The 14,607-nt window shown below is 32.4% G+C and overlaps 1 protein-coding gene across 7 annotated transcripts in view; it reads right to left on the bottom strand.

The window, feature by feature from the left end:
• Positions 1-14,607, bottom strand: part of STXBP5L (syntaxin binding protein 5L) — a 355,119-nt gene that overhangs the window by 161,746 nt on the left and 178,766 nt on the right. For all 7 annotated transcript variants that reach the window (XM_070508944.1, XM_070508942.1, XM_070508943.1 and 4 more), the window contains exons 10-11: positions 7,500-7,578; positions 1,305-1,459 (exon numbers count right to left, since the gene is read on the bottom strand). In XM_070508944.1, coding sequence (XP_070365045.1) covers positions 1,305-1,459; positions 7,500-7,578 — 234 coding nt within the window. The remainder of the gene's footprint in view (positions 1-1,304; positions 1,460-7,499; positions 7,579-14,607) is intronic.

Genomic DNA, 14,607 nt, shown 5'->3' with positions numbered 1-14,607 from the left:
AAACTCTGACCCATATAACTGAGCACTTAAATAAGGTGTTATATTTTTTAAACTTAAGTCACAATTATCTCCTTAATTTGACCAGATTTTGTGATTTGACATCAGAGATCAGTTTCATACTTTATCTGTATTATCAACAAGTCCTTGTAGTAATGAGACTATAGAAGCATCCCATAAATATTTATGACTAATTAACAACACAGGTAATTTATCTGTCCCCAGTAACTCTGGAAATAAAGTGTCACATTTTGATTGTTATTTCATGTCAATTTATCCCATCTTTTAAATATGAAACTAAAGAATTTAAAACTATATATGTATAATAAAACTCACAATTTATATATCTTTATAGTTTATAAAGTATGTTCACTTTGGCCTTCCAATAATCAGGTGGAGTCAATATTATTATTCTCTTTCTATAAACAACAAATCAAACTCACAAATGTAAACTGACTTGCTCAAGGTCACATAGCTAGTAAATGGCAGAGCTAAATCATAAACCCAAATATTCTGTCTCTAATTCCAGTGTTTTGTCCCTTCTTTGTTACTTCTTGACGATGTAGTAATGTATATACCCACTATGTTGTTTTAATCATAAACTCATATTTCTCTTTTTATGTTTCACCCCTTCTCAATTTTTAGATTTCGTTAGTAAAATATTTCATCATTAAATTCCATTACACGGTTTGCATATAATTTAGTTTTTACCTTTAAAAAAGTATTTATATTTGAGATGATAAAAATATATAAGCATCTCCTCCCAAAGGTCCTTCTGATAATTATACTCAAAATTGAAATAAATCACTAACCATACATCAGCAATCCTAGAATAATCACAGGTGCTGCAGTTGCATCTGAAGCAAAGCCACATGTGAAACAGATGCAGCACCACCAGAGCTACAGATCACTGATATTAGGTAAGTGCTTTAACTTTGATTGGCATTGGAATGGGATGGGTGGAGCTGGTCTAGGAAAGGCTATTAGAAGACCTCAGTCTCCCCAAGTGATTTCACCCCGAGCCCTATCGGACCCTCCCAGCTCAGCTTCCACCATCCTTATCAAAGTTTAAAGCACTTACCTGATATTAGAACCTGAAACTCCAGCACTGCTGCACTACATCTGTCTTACTTCCAGTTTGTCATATAGGTACAGTTGCAGAACCTGCTCCAGCACCTGTAGCTCACAGTGTTGTACCACAGTAGATGTCAACTGCCAAAACTAAAAATATTTAAGCTTAATTTTATAGGAACTTAGCATTTCAAAAATGATTTTTAAACATTAATAGTTTCATTTTAGTTACTTACCATTTGGATAGGGTGTTTCACATAATGTTAGAAATTCAACAATCGGATGATCCATTTCAAGCACTGTAATTGCTTTTCCATGCATGATGGTTAAACTTGGTCTTCTGCAAGCTTTGTCATAGGACAGTCCACCAGAAAATATTATGAATGGTTCACTATATAGGGAAAAAAGCTAATGAGATTGAGAAGTTCTTTAAGCTGACACAATGTCACAGGACTGAGACAATAAAGAATGGGTTTGATGGGTATTATACATAGTGTAATTTGACAGAGTGCAAAAGTCTTTGCTGGCCCAAGATATCTCACCCAACAATTTACTATGCTATCATTTCCCTTTTTATGGATGTACATTCTCACCATTAAAATTACTAATGAATCAGTCTAAAAGTGTTGAGGTGGGGTGGGGGAAAGGCAATGAGGTTGGAGGGAGGTGGAGGTACTCAGTGATTCAAAAGGATATCTTCACATACATATTAGTTGGTTCTCCAAATCTAAATCACTACCATTAGAACATTAGGCTATGTTAATTTAACATATTAAGCAGTTGGCATGTGAGGCCCAAAATCTCTAGACAAAAGAGGCAAATTTCAATATGAAATGAAATGTGACAGTGGCAAGCCCAGAATGGTACAAGGTAACATGAAAATTCTATATAATGGAATTTCTATGGAAAAAGGGTTACGATGAAAAGATGGAGGAAACCAATATGTAAGCGAAAGATAATTCACCAAAAATAAATGTGATCTTCTTGATTTTCCCTAGGGCCAGACAGTTCTATTTAGCTTGTAAAACTAACTTCAAACAAAATTTTTAGTCTCTTTTAGTTGCAAGATACAATTAGATAAAAGAATGGGGCTGAGATGACTATAAAATACTATAGTTGCCTGAAAGTTATGAAATAGTTTCATAATTTTTCACTTTTCTCAAATTAATAACTTTATCTCTAGTTATGTATATAAAAGAAAATATGTTATGTGTTGATATGAAGTATTTTCAATAAGTAAATACCAAATTGAAAATACTCTCCTCCAAAAAATTTTTCAAGAAGAACTAGAGACTTCCATTGTCTCAAAATTTTTTAAGAACATATGCTTCTATAAATAATTCACTTCCATCCATCTGCTAAACTGGGGAATCTACTTGTTTCTAGAAATCACTCTATAAGATTTCCCTTTCTCTTCCATTTTGTACTATACATAGTACCAAATATTACCAGTGGAACATTTGCTAATCTTATGCTGGCTATATAAAAACAACGAAACCTTTGTCAAAGTCTCCATCAAAACTTACATACAAAATGCTTGTACTACTTTTTTACTTATAGCTCTGTCTCAGTGTTTTGACATAAATATTTGAGTTGTAAGCTAAATAAGGAAAAATGCTCTATTTTATTTTCCTCGAGTCCTGCATAAGTTGACCTGAGTTAGTCTTGCCCCAGTAATTTGACATAGTAAATTACCAACCTTCTAATGGTGATAATAAGCAAGTTTGTTTTTTCTATAAAATATACACATACCATTAAGAAGATTTCTTCAGATTTAAAAATCATTTCGCATGAAACGAGTATGAGTTTTTGCACTTGTGTTTGTTGTTTTGTTTTGCAACAAAGGTCAAGACTTGGAGAACGTAATCTTTTCATACATATTGAGCTTAACTATCTGCTCCAAATATTAATAAAGATCATAAATATCTATTTTTTCTATGTAAGAGTGGGTGAATTTACTCTCATATCCTAGTATTAATCCAAACATAGGTTAAGAAGCAATTTACTCTCCATATTTTTGTATGCACATTGGAAAATATAGCCTTTCTAAAACTACAGCAAGGAAGCAAAACCTTTTCTGTCCTTGTTATGACTCTGCATCAAAAAACACTGGATCTGAAGATAACTGTTGATATATATGCACGTTTCTGTAGACTACTGAATGACTGAATATGAAGTGATTTCCTCAGGAAAATGCTTAAGGAACCACTCACAGATAATTGCATTAGATATTTAATTATCACATTAAATCCTCATAGGTATTGTTCTCATTTTATTAACAAAGTTAAATGACAACTAAGCAGAAAAACCCAGAAGAAAACAGATCTATCAGACTTCAAAGCCTATTCTCCTAAACAGTGGTCTACACTGCCTGTAGTAATAAATAGCCACAATTTACTGAATGCTTACCATGTGGCATATATTGTGCTATGTATATATATAAAGTACATTTTATGTAATCCTCATAACTCTGTAAACCTCTTCCCTGACAAAGAAAGTGCTACTACCCATTTTGAAGATGGGGAACCTGGAATTAATACAGGTTAAATAACTTGTTCAGAGTCAAGCATCTAGTGAGCAGCAGAAAAAGATTCAAATCCAGACTCCAAAATCCACATTATTCATTTCTAGTCTAATGTTTCTCAAACTGTGGAATATAACTTATTAGGTGTTCTGCAAAAAAGAATTTTCGTAATTTAATAATTTGACAAACACTTGAAAACCATTATATCTCCCTTTTAAAAATTTCTAATTCATGTCATATATTAAAGATTCTGAGAAATTATAAAAAATCAAATTTACTTTTACATAACCCAGAATTTCTCAGATTTCTCAAATTTATTTGATTACAGATTCCTTTTTTCCATGGATACTGTTAGTGATTAAAGGAACACAATTTGGTAAATGCTATGCCACATTAAATGGCCTCCTTTACTATTTAATACAATTGTATCTTGGGATACTTATCAGATGGATTATTATAAAAGAAATAAATAACTACATAATTGACAATGTCTTCCTACATAAAGAAAACATTAATAAAAATAAAAAATTATCAACAACAACTTGGATAAATCTCAAAGGCATTATGTTGAGTGAAAGAAGCTAGGCTGAAAGGTTACACAATATATAACTGCATTTATATGACATCTCAAAAAGGCAAAACTATAGTGACGGAGAAGAGATCAGTGGTTACCAGGGGTTAGACCTGGGGAAAGGTGTGACCATAAAGGATAAAATATGAGAATTTTGGGGGTATGGAAATTTGCTATATTCTTACTGTGGTGGTGACTTTAGGATTCTATACAGATGTTAAAATCCATAGAACTGTATACCAAAAGAAAAAAGTCTATTTTACTGTATAACTTATAAAGTAGAAAAAAATATAATAAAGAAAAAAACATTAAAATTTTGTCTCAATGAAGGGCAGCAGGATTAAACAATTGTGTAGCATAATATAATATGTATTAAAATACCATTTGTTGAGTATTTATGATGTTCCAGGTATTGTGTGAAGAATTTTACAGGCATTATTGTATTTAATCATTATGATATCCTAATGAGAGAATTGCTATTATTATTTCCACTTAACAGATGGGTATACTGAGGCTTGGAGAACTTAACTACACAAGAAGTCTATCAGTAGGTGGCCATGATAGGAAGGGATTAAAGGACAAGTAGAAAGTAATTTTTGTAAACTACAGAGAACATGACAATGCTATTGTCATAGCAGGTAGAGAGATCATTATTCCTTTTATTGAAGAGGATAAAATTATTAAGCCTAGAGCCAATTGTGGTTGGAGTGCCAGTAAGCAAATTGGTGACTGGGGACCAACGATTCCTAAGCAGAATGGTTGTTCATCCCTAGAAATGTAAAGAAAGTTTGTGAATGACTGGTCTAAGATAAAATTAAGCATAAAACATAACCCTTACATCTGCTATCTATGCAGTCCTTTAAGAGGCCTTATTGTTGCAGCATATACGGTAAAACTCTTCTTGAAGTTCCTGCTCCTGCCACAGCCGTTCCAGTTTTTGACTTCACAAAGTTTCTACTCTGTACTAGATGGAGTGGAAATATAGCCTTTAATTCCACTTCCAGGCTATGGCCCATTTTGCCTGGCAATATTTTTCAGTACCCTTAACTTCAGAGTTCCTCTGATTTTCAGTCTCCTTGTGTTCTGAGTTGAGGAACCACTGCTTCTAGAAGTGACTTTTCTAATATAGCAGTAATCACAACAAATAGACACAGTGTACTGAAGTGCACAATAAATGAGATGATAGTAATTATGATCAATAATATATAATTATTTCTCATTAGAAATCTGAAGAATCACTTCTATACAAAGTTGGATTACTAATTACTAGAACAAATCATTAATTTAGGATCAGTTGAATAATTTTAACAATGTGGAATATCATAGCTTTGATGATGATCATAATAATTTCCTTTTATTAAGAAATCCACTATGAGCCATTCATCAAACTTACGACATTACAAACTCTATGCATAATTTCATTTAATCCTCACAAACATCACAGCGAGATGGATATTGTTAATGAAGAAATTAAAATTTAAAAGAGTAAATTAAAATTTTCAAGGTCACATAGCTGTCTTACTCCAAAGCTAACGATTTTAATCAGTATTTCACCCTGCTTTGACTTGAATTCCTGACTCCTGAAGTATTCTCTTCACCTTCACCTTCACGCCTTTCTCCCTTTGCCTAGCACCATCCTATCATCCCTTAAGTCCCATCTCAGGCATCTCCTCTCCCAAGAAGAATTTCACTGATCTCTCTCTTCACTGTTCTTCCCACTCCCTCTAGGCTGGGTTAGGTGCCCTTTTGCTGTGTTCTCATAGCATATCTCTATAAAAGCACCTCACATGTTGTATAGAAACCACTAGTTTATTGCCTCACTTCTGCTACTAGACCATAACAAATTCAAAAGAAGGCAGTATTCACTTTCATTTTAGAACATCAAACAAATTGCACAGTGCATAGTAGTATCTCAATATATATCGTTTTAATTGAATTAAGCTGAATATTGGTGAGCACCTCATAGAAACACATTTTTTAAAAAGCCTCTGAGAAACAAATTAGATGTCAAAGTCCATGGATGATGCACTTTGTCATGGAAAAACCTCATGCCTTCACATGAACCTATTTACTCTCATTTTACAAATTTGGGTTTCAAATTTCTCAGTCTATAGAAAACAAAAGACTGGATACTAGCAGATGATACAATAGAAATTATAAGAGGTCCTGGTAGTCCAAAACTGAAGGAGAAAAACTTTTAAAAACAAAAAAGAAAAAACCCCACAAGCTGCTACTAATAGTTAATATAGTACCCCACACTTCAATAATCCTTGAAGTGCAACACTACATAGCAGCTAATGTAAATAATAGTGAACCTGCAGACTCAAACAAGGTCTAAATTACAAACAATATTTTAAGAAGGAAAAGAATATATGTAAACTGTTTCCATGCATAATTAGTAATTTTGAAATGTTTTAATAATCTAGTTATAACAGTATAAAACTGTGGTCACTTTTACTAGTTATGCATAGTAACAGTACCCTGGCTAAAGAGGTATCTATCTAGTATATACATATATATACTAATTAATTAAAAATGACTATGATTCTATACTATTAAACCTTTAGAAGAGCAAGTATAAAAAAATTAAATGTACCTATGATGCCAAGAAAACATTCTAGTGTGAGCACATAAGTAACATAAAGTAGGATTATCCAACTTAGAGTTAAAATAAAATTAAGGTTTAGGCAAGATTTGTAATTATGGTAATTCTGGATGCAAATATTGCCATTAACAATTATTGCAAGTAAAAAGAACACTGTTGACATACAGGATATGTCTGCTACATATGTTAGACAAGATAAAACTTTATTAAATATTATTTTTATGTAATTTTCTATATCTTAAAATTTAATACTATTATGCCAACATGCATAACTGCTTATCTTTCCAAGACTATAATCTTTCCAATTTCAGAATGTAAGATCCTAAAGTACAGAGACTTGGTTATGTATTTGGTTATGTATTTAATTCTTTCACGTGCAATACCAATAGGTACATAGCTTCTGCTTAATAATGCTGAATAATTGCTACTTGTAATGTGCATGGCTAAAAAGTCCTACATTGTTAAAATTAATGTATATAATACTCATCTAAATATTCATAGAAATTTATAATAATTAACAGTTGCTATTTGAAATATTCATAATAAAAATATCATAGAGATGCCTATTCAACAATAAGAAAGCTGTTAATATCAATGAAGAGGATTCAGTCAGTTAATATACATATAATTATGTAAAACTTTAAACAATACATAAACATTAAAGGTTATCCGACCTTCTTGGCTCTGATTCTTACATATTTTCCCCTATCTCCAAAAGTAAAAGTGCATACCTATTTCTACAGGTCTTGTATTCTACTTTAAGAATTGGTTTACAAGATTCAGATTTTCTTCCTTCTCTTTGACTTTTTCCTAAAAAAAGAAAAAGAATTTTATTAAGTATGATTTAAATTCCCCTCATCCATGAGAATTTAAAAAGTTTGACTAAAGAAATATAAAGAAAAAAAGAAAGAATATAACAATGTGTTTTTCTTACTAGGATAAACACATGTCTATGCATCCTAACATTTTTGTTGAATTTGTAAACAATTTGTTGAGTCCTAACAATTGACTGCTATCTAATCAATAAAGTTATTTGTAAACTTATCATATTTGTATGCTTTACATTCTCTGTCTATAAACCTAGTCTCATAAAGTTATTTTAATTATTTAAGTTTCAAGGTAAAATAAACAACTTTAGAATTGAAGACAAACACATACACACGTACATACTTATCTGCATAATGAAATGTACTGTTATGAAAATCCATACTAGGCTCAAAATTTTATCTATAATACAAGCAAACCCCTTTCATATGCAGAAAGATCTGCCATTTAAAGCTTATGATAGACTATCAAAATCACTGCATTTTTGTCAAATTCATTTAAAGTCCATTACACAATGAACACAGATGGTACATTTCATGACTTTTAAAAATTTTAATGATGTACTCTATTTAAATAAAACAAAAATAAGTTTCCTGTAGAGGAAAGGTTATGTTGTTTAGACTCCATAAGATTTGGAATAAAGGATCAAAAAGAGTAGGAAATGGAAGGAAAGCTACATCTGCATATAACACACTTATCTTTCTAGTTATGCTTTTCCTTATAATTCCGTCTCATTTTGATAAAATTTAAATGTTTTTTGAGATGATATGTTTGTTTTTTATTTTAATAAGCACCTTATTTATTCTTGTGTTGCTACAATTGTTTATAGACACAGGTACCTATTATGAGGAGGGACATTTACATGTATGTAAGTTTACATTTTCAGGACAGCTTCAGAATGGTACAGCTAAATCCAAATAGGATGTCAAGATAGTTTTATTAAATTTGTTTAAAGGGCAGGGTAACAGCATACAACATACCTTACCTGCTCCATTGCATGCTTTCTGAAATTGCCTTGTCTTTCTTTTACTCTATTTCAACTAATAAGATATTGGTCATAATCATTCAAAATATGAAGAAAGATTAAAAAGTATCTGTATTATGTATAAAAAAGAACTGCTGACAGTATATGTAGACCATGATGCCTTACAAAGAGACAACTTTGGCTCAGGGACTCACTCTAAACCATGTCCGTAGGGATGAGGAACAACTGGTTGGTGATTACTGGTTTTGCTCATAAGTGGGAATAGAGAGAACTGAAGGAAGTGACACAGCCAGGAAAGAGACCCATTATTCTCAGTTAATGTCTTTTTCATTCAGTGCTTCTCTAATAATTGCCAAGCCATTAAATAATCAAAACAGTGTATTTCCACTTGTTTATATATATGGAACCAATTACTATTTTTCGATCAATACTCATCAGTATCATGCACTGATTTCAGTAGAAAAGAATAATTATCTAATTAATGTTTTACTTCAATTTCCAACTCCAATAATTAATTTTAGGGTTAAGGTTTCTGCTTTGTTGTCTGTAGTAATTTAACATGCTTAGCTGTCATGTTGTATAAAACATCATTATCAACAACTGTGTTTATTGCTTCTGCTTATGTTCGGAGTACTGTACTAAGTGCCAAGGCACAAAGAAATAACTGACCACCAAGACGCTTAACTACTAGATTAAACAAAATAAATATAAAAATGACAACATGAGGTACCATAACCAAAAGAGTGATAGACATGAAATGCTGTAGGGATTAAGAATAAAACTGTGGTTTCCTTTTATAATAGAAGACTTTCCTTCCTAGAAGCTAGATTGAGCATTAAAGGCCAGGATTTGGGTAATAGAGCACATGCCTTTTTTGACAGAAAGTGCCTAGTATGTTGAGGGAATAATGGGTAGGCAATTTGGGTAGATTAAATAATTCATGTAGGAGAATAGTTAAAATAATGTTGATGAGGCACAAAGGAGCCATACAATGGCAATCTGTAAAATTAATATGCAATATAGATGATGAAGAGTAATTGGAAGCTTTCAAGTTGGAAACTGATGTGTCTAAACCAATGTTTCACAAATATTAATAGGGTTTCATTTAATACAGCAATTTCGAGGATGTAAGATACTGATGCTGGAAAAACTAGGAAATTATTGCAACAGTGCAGGAAAAACAGAAAAAAGAATGAAGGAAAACAAACATTCTCAAAGAAATGTTTGATACAATTAACTGCACCAATATATGCATTAAGCGAGTAACATAAGAGGAGACGAGAAAAGAAGAGAAAAACATTCAAAGAAATAATGGTTGAAAACTTTCTAAATTTGATGAAAAACGTTATTTACACACGTAAGAACCTGAGTGGACTCCATATAGGATAAAAGCAAAGAAATCTACTCCCAAACACATTACAAAAAAAATGCTGAAGGCCCAAAAGAAAAACTTGAAAGCACCAAGAGAAAAATGACTCATCACATATGAGAGCCCTAATAAGATTAACAGCTGACTTTCTTATCAGAAACAATGGAGCCAAAAGGCAGTGGAATCATATGTTTAAAGTACTGGAAGAAGAAAAACCTGTCAACCAAGAATCTTATGTTCATCAAAATTATCTTTCAAAAATAAAGGTGAAATATATAGATATTTCCAGATAACAAAAACTGAGAGAATCTGTTGCTAGCAGAACTCTCTTACAAAAAAAACTAACAAAGTTCTTCAGGCTGAAAGACAGTAATTTGAATCCACACAAAATACTAAGAGGATCAGTAAAGGTAATTATGTGGATAATTATAAAAGATAGTATAATTGAGTATTTCTTCTCCAATCTTCTCAACTGATTTAAGAAGCAATTGTAAAAAATATGTATAGAATTTTAATGTGGGATATATAGTATATTTAACAATAACCACACAAAGAAGGTGGATGGGATAATACTCCAAGATAATGGCAAAGAAAGGATAGCAGGTGTTGCCATAATCATATCAGACAAGTGGACTTCAAGACAAAAAAGGCAACAAGAGACAAACGGGGGCAGTAGATAATGATAAAAGGGACACTCTACCAAGAGGACATAATACTTATACATATACATACACCCAACACAGGAGCACCCAAGTACATAAAGCTTAATCATTGCTGAAAGGGAGATTTATGCCAATAAGCAGCTATCTTAAAAAAATGTGTATCAAATCAATAACCCAACCTTGCAACTTATGACACAGAATAAATGGGCAAAATGAACCAGAAGCAAGCAGAAAGAAGGCAATAATGAAGATCAAAAATTAATGAAGTAGAGAAGAGAAAACTAATAGAGAAAATCAAATTGAAAATTGGTTCCTTGAAAAGATCAAGCAAATTGACAAAAGTTTAGCTAAACTAACCAAAAATAAGTCTCAAATTACTAAAATCAAGATTGAAAGAAGGGACATCATTACCTACCTAATAGAATTAAAAGGATTATAATTGAGTACTATGAATGATAATACATCAACACAATAATAGTAGGGGACCTCAACACCCCACTTTCATCAATGGATAGATCATTCAGACAAAAAGTCAACAGTAAAATAGTGGAATTAAAGGAAAAACTAGACCAGATGGACTTTATAGAGATATATATAACACTCCATCCAAAAACAGAAGAATACACATTCTTCTCAAGTGCACAGGGAACATTCTCAAGGATAGAACACGTGCTGGCAAAGAGGCAAGCCTCAATAAATTTAAGAAGATAGAAATAATATCTAGCATCTTCTCCAACAATAATTCTATGAAACTAGAAATCAATTACAAGAAAAAAGCTAGGAAAGGGACAAAGATGTGGAGACTAAACAACATGCTACTGAACAATCAATGGATCATTGAAGAAATTAAAGGAGAAATCAAAAAATAACTGGAGAAAAATGAAAATGAAAACACATTATACCAACTCATAATGGGATGCAGCAAATGTGGTGCTAAGAGGGAAATTTATAGCAATAGGCCCATGTTAACAGAAAATAAAAGGCTCAAAGAAGCAATCTTAAACTAAAGCTAACAGAATTACAAAAAGAACAAATGAAGCCCAAATTCAGCAAAAGAAGGGAAATAATAACAATTAGAGCAGAAATGAATGAAATTGAAACAAAAAAGACAGCAGAAAGGATCAATGAAACAAAGAGCTAGTTCTTTGAGAAGATAAACAAAATTGACATATCCTTAGCCAGACTCACTGAGAAAAGAAGAGAGAAGGCTCAAATAAATACAATTAGAAATTAAAGAGAAGAAATTACCACGGATACACAGAAATACAAAAAATTATAAGATAATGCTATGAAAAACTATATGCCAACAAATTGGACAATCTAGGAGAAATGGATAAATTGTTAGACTCACACAACGTCCCAAAACTGAACCAAGAAGAAATAGAAAATCTGAATAGAACAATCACAAGTAAAGAGATTGAAATAGTAATCAGAAACCCTCCAAAAAACTTAAAGTCCAGGAACAGATGGCTTCTCTGGAGAAGTCTACTGAACATTCAAAGAAGATTTAATACCAATCCGTCTGAAACTATTCCAAAAAAATGAAGAAGACAGAACACTTCCTAACACACTTTATGAAGCCAGCATCACCATGATCCCAAAGCTAGACAAGAACAACACAGAGAAGGAAAATTACAGGCCAATATTGCTGATGAACATAGATGCAAAAATCCTCAACAAAATATTGGCAAACCAAATGCAGCAATACATTAAAAGGATCATACACCATTATCAAATGGGATTTATACCAGTGACACAGGGATGGTTCGACATTGGCAAATCAAGCAATGTGATAGATGACATGAATAAAATGAGGAATAAAAAGCACATGATCATCTCAATAGATGCAGAGAAAGCATTTGACAAGATCCAACATTGATTTATGGTAAAAAAAAAAAAAAAAAAAAAAGAACTCTCAATAAAATGCACATGAAGGAAAGCACCTCAACATAATAAAGTCCATATATGACAAACCCACAGCCAACTTCATAATCAATGGGGAAACACTGAAAGCTATCCCTCTTGAGAAAAGGAACAAGGCAAGGGTGTCCACTCTCGCCATTCTTATTCAACACACTACTGGAGGTTCCAGTCACAGCAATTAGGTAAGAAAAAGAAATAAAGGGTATCCAAATTGACAATGAAGAAGTGAAACTCTTGCTGTTTGCAGAAGACACAGTTTTATATAGAGAAACCCTAAAGAATCCATTGGAAAACTATTAGGAATAATCAACACCTACAGCAAAATTGCAGGGTAAAAATCAACTTTAAAAAATCAGTAGAATTTCTACACTCTAATAAGAAACTAACAGAAAGAGAACTCGAGAATACAATCCCATTTACAATTGCAACAAAAAGAATAGAATATCTAGGAATAAATTTAACCAGGGAGGTGAAAGACCTATACAATGAAAACTGTAAGACATCAGTGAAAGAAATCTATGATGACATAAAGAAATGGAAATATATTCCATGCACATGGATTGGAAGAATAAACATAGGTAAAATGTCCTTCCCACCTAAAGCAACCTACAGATTCAATGCAATCCCAATCAAAATCCCAGTGACATTCTTCACAGAAATAGAACAAATAATCCTACCAATCATATAGGGCAACAAAAGATCGTGAATAGCTAAAGCAATTCTGAGAAAAATGAACAAAGCTGGAGGCATCACACTCTAACTTCAAAATATACTACAAAGCTATGGTAATCAAAACAGCATGGTACTGGTACAGAAACAGACACACAGATCAATGGAACAGAATTGAAAACCAAGAAACACAACCACACATCTACAGACAGCTAATCTTTGAAAAAGGAGCTAAGAACATACAATGGAGAAAGGAAAGCCTTTTCAATACATGATATTTGGAAAATTGAACAGCCACATGCAAAAGAATGAAAGTAGACCATTATCTTTTGCCTTACACAAAAATTAACTCAAAATGGATTCAAGACTTGAAGGTAAGACGTCAAAACATAAAATTCCTAGAAGAAAATATAGGCAGTACACTCTTTGACATCAGTCTTAGAAGGATCTTTTTGAATACCATGCTTACTTGGGCAAGGGAAACAAAAGAAAACATAATCAAATTGGAATTCATCATACTAAACAGCTTCTGCAAGGCAGAGGAAACCAGGAACAAAATGAAAAGACAACCCACCACAAGGAAGAAAATATTTGCAAATCATATATCTCCCGAGGGGTTAATCTCCAAAATAGCTAAAGAACTCATACAACTCAACAACAAAAAAAACAAACAACCTGATCAAAAAACAGGCAGAGAATATGAAGACATTTTTCCAAAGAAGATATACAGATGGCCAATAGGCACATGAAAAGATGTTCAACATCACTAATCATCAGGGAAATGCAAATCAAAACTACACTTAGATACTACCTTACACACATTAGAATGGCTATAATAACCAAGACAAAAAATAACAAATGTTAGATGTGGAGAAAAGGGAACCCTCATACACTCCTGGTGAGAATGCAGCCACTATGGAAAACAGTATGGAGATTTCTCAAAAAATTAAAAATAGAAATACCCAGTAGTGGGATAGCTGGGTTATATGGTATTTAATCAAAGAACTTGAAATCAAGAATATAAAGAGACTTATGCACCCCTATGTTCATTGAAGCATTATTCACAATAGCCAAGATGTGGAAGCAACCCAAGTGCCCATTAACTGATGATTATAAAGAAGATATGATATACATATACAATGGAATACTATTCTGCCATAAAAAAGACAAAATCCACCCATTAACAACAACATGGATGGACCTTGAGGGTAGTATGTTAAGTGAAATAAGCCAGACAGGGAAAGACAAACACCATATGATTTCACTCATAGGTGGAAGATAAACAAACACATGGACAAAGAGAATAGTTTAGTGGTTACCGGGGGAAGGGGGTTTGAGGGTGGGCACAAGGGGTGAAGGGGCACATTTATATGGTGACTGACAAATAATAATGTACAACTGAAATT

Source organism: Equus asinus, chromosome 5, assembly GCF_041296235.1.
Source record: "Equus asinus isolate D_3611 breed Donkey chromosome 5, EquAss-T2T_v2, whole genome shotgun sequence".
Classification (NCBI taxonomy): domain Eukaryota; kingdom Metazoa; phylum Chordata; class Mammalia; order Perissodactyla; family Equidae; genus Equus; species Equus asinus.
This window is presented reverse-complemented; position numbering and strand designations above follow the sequence as displayed.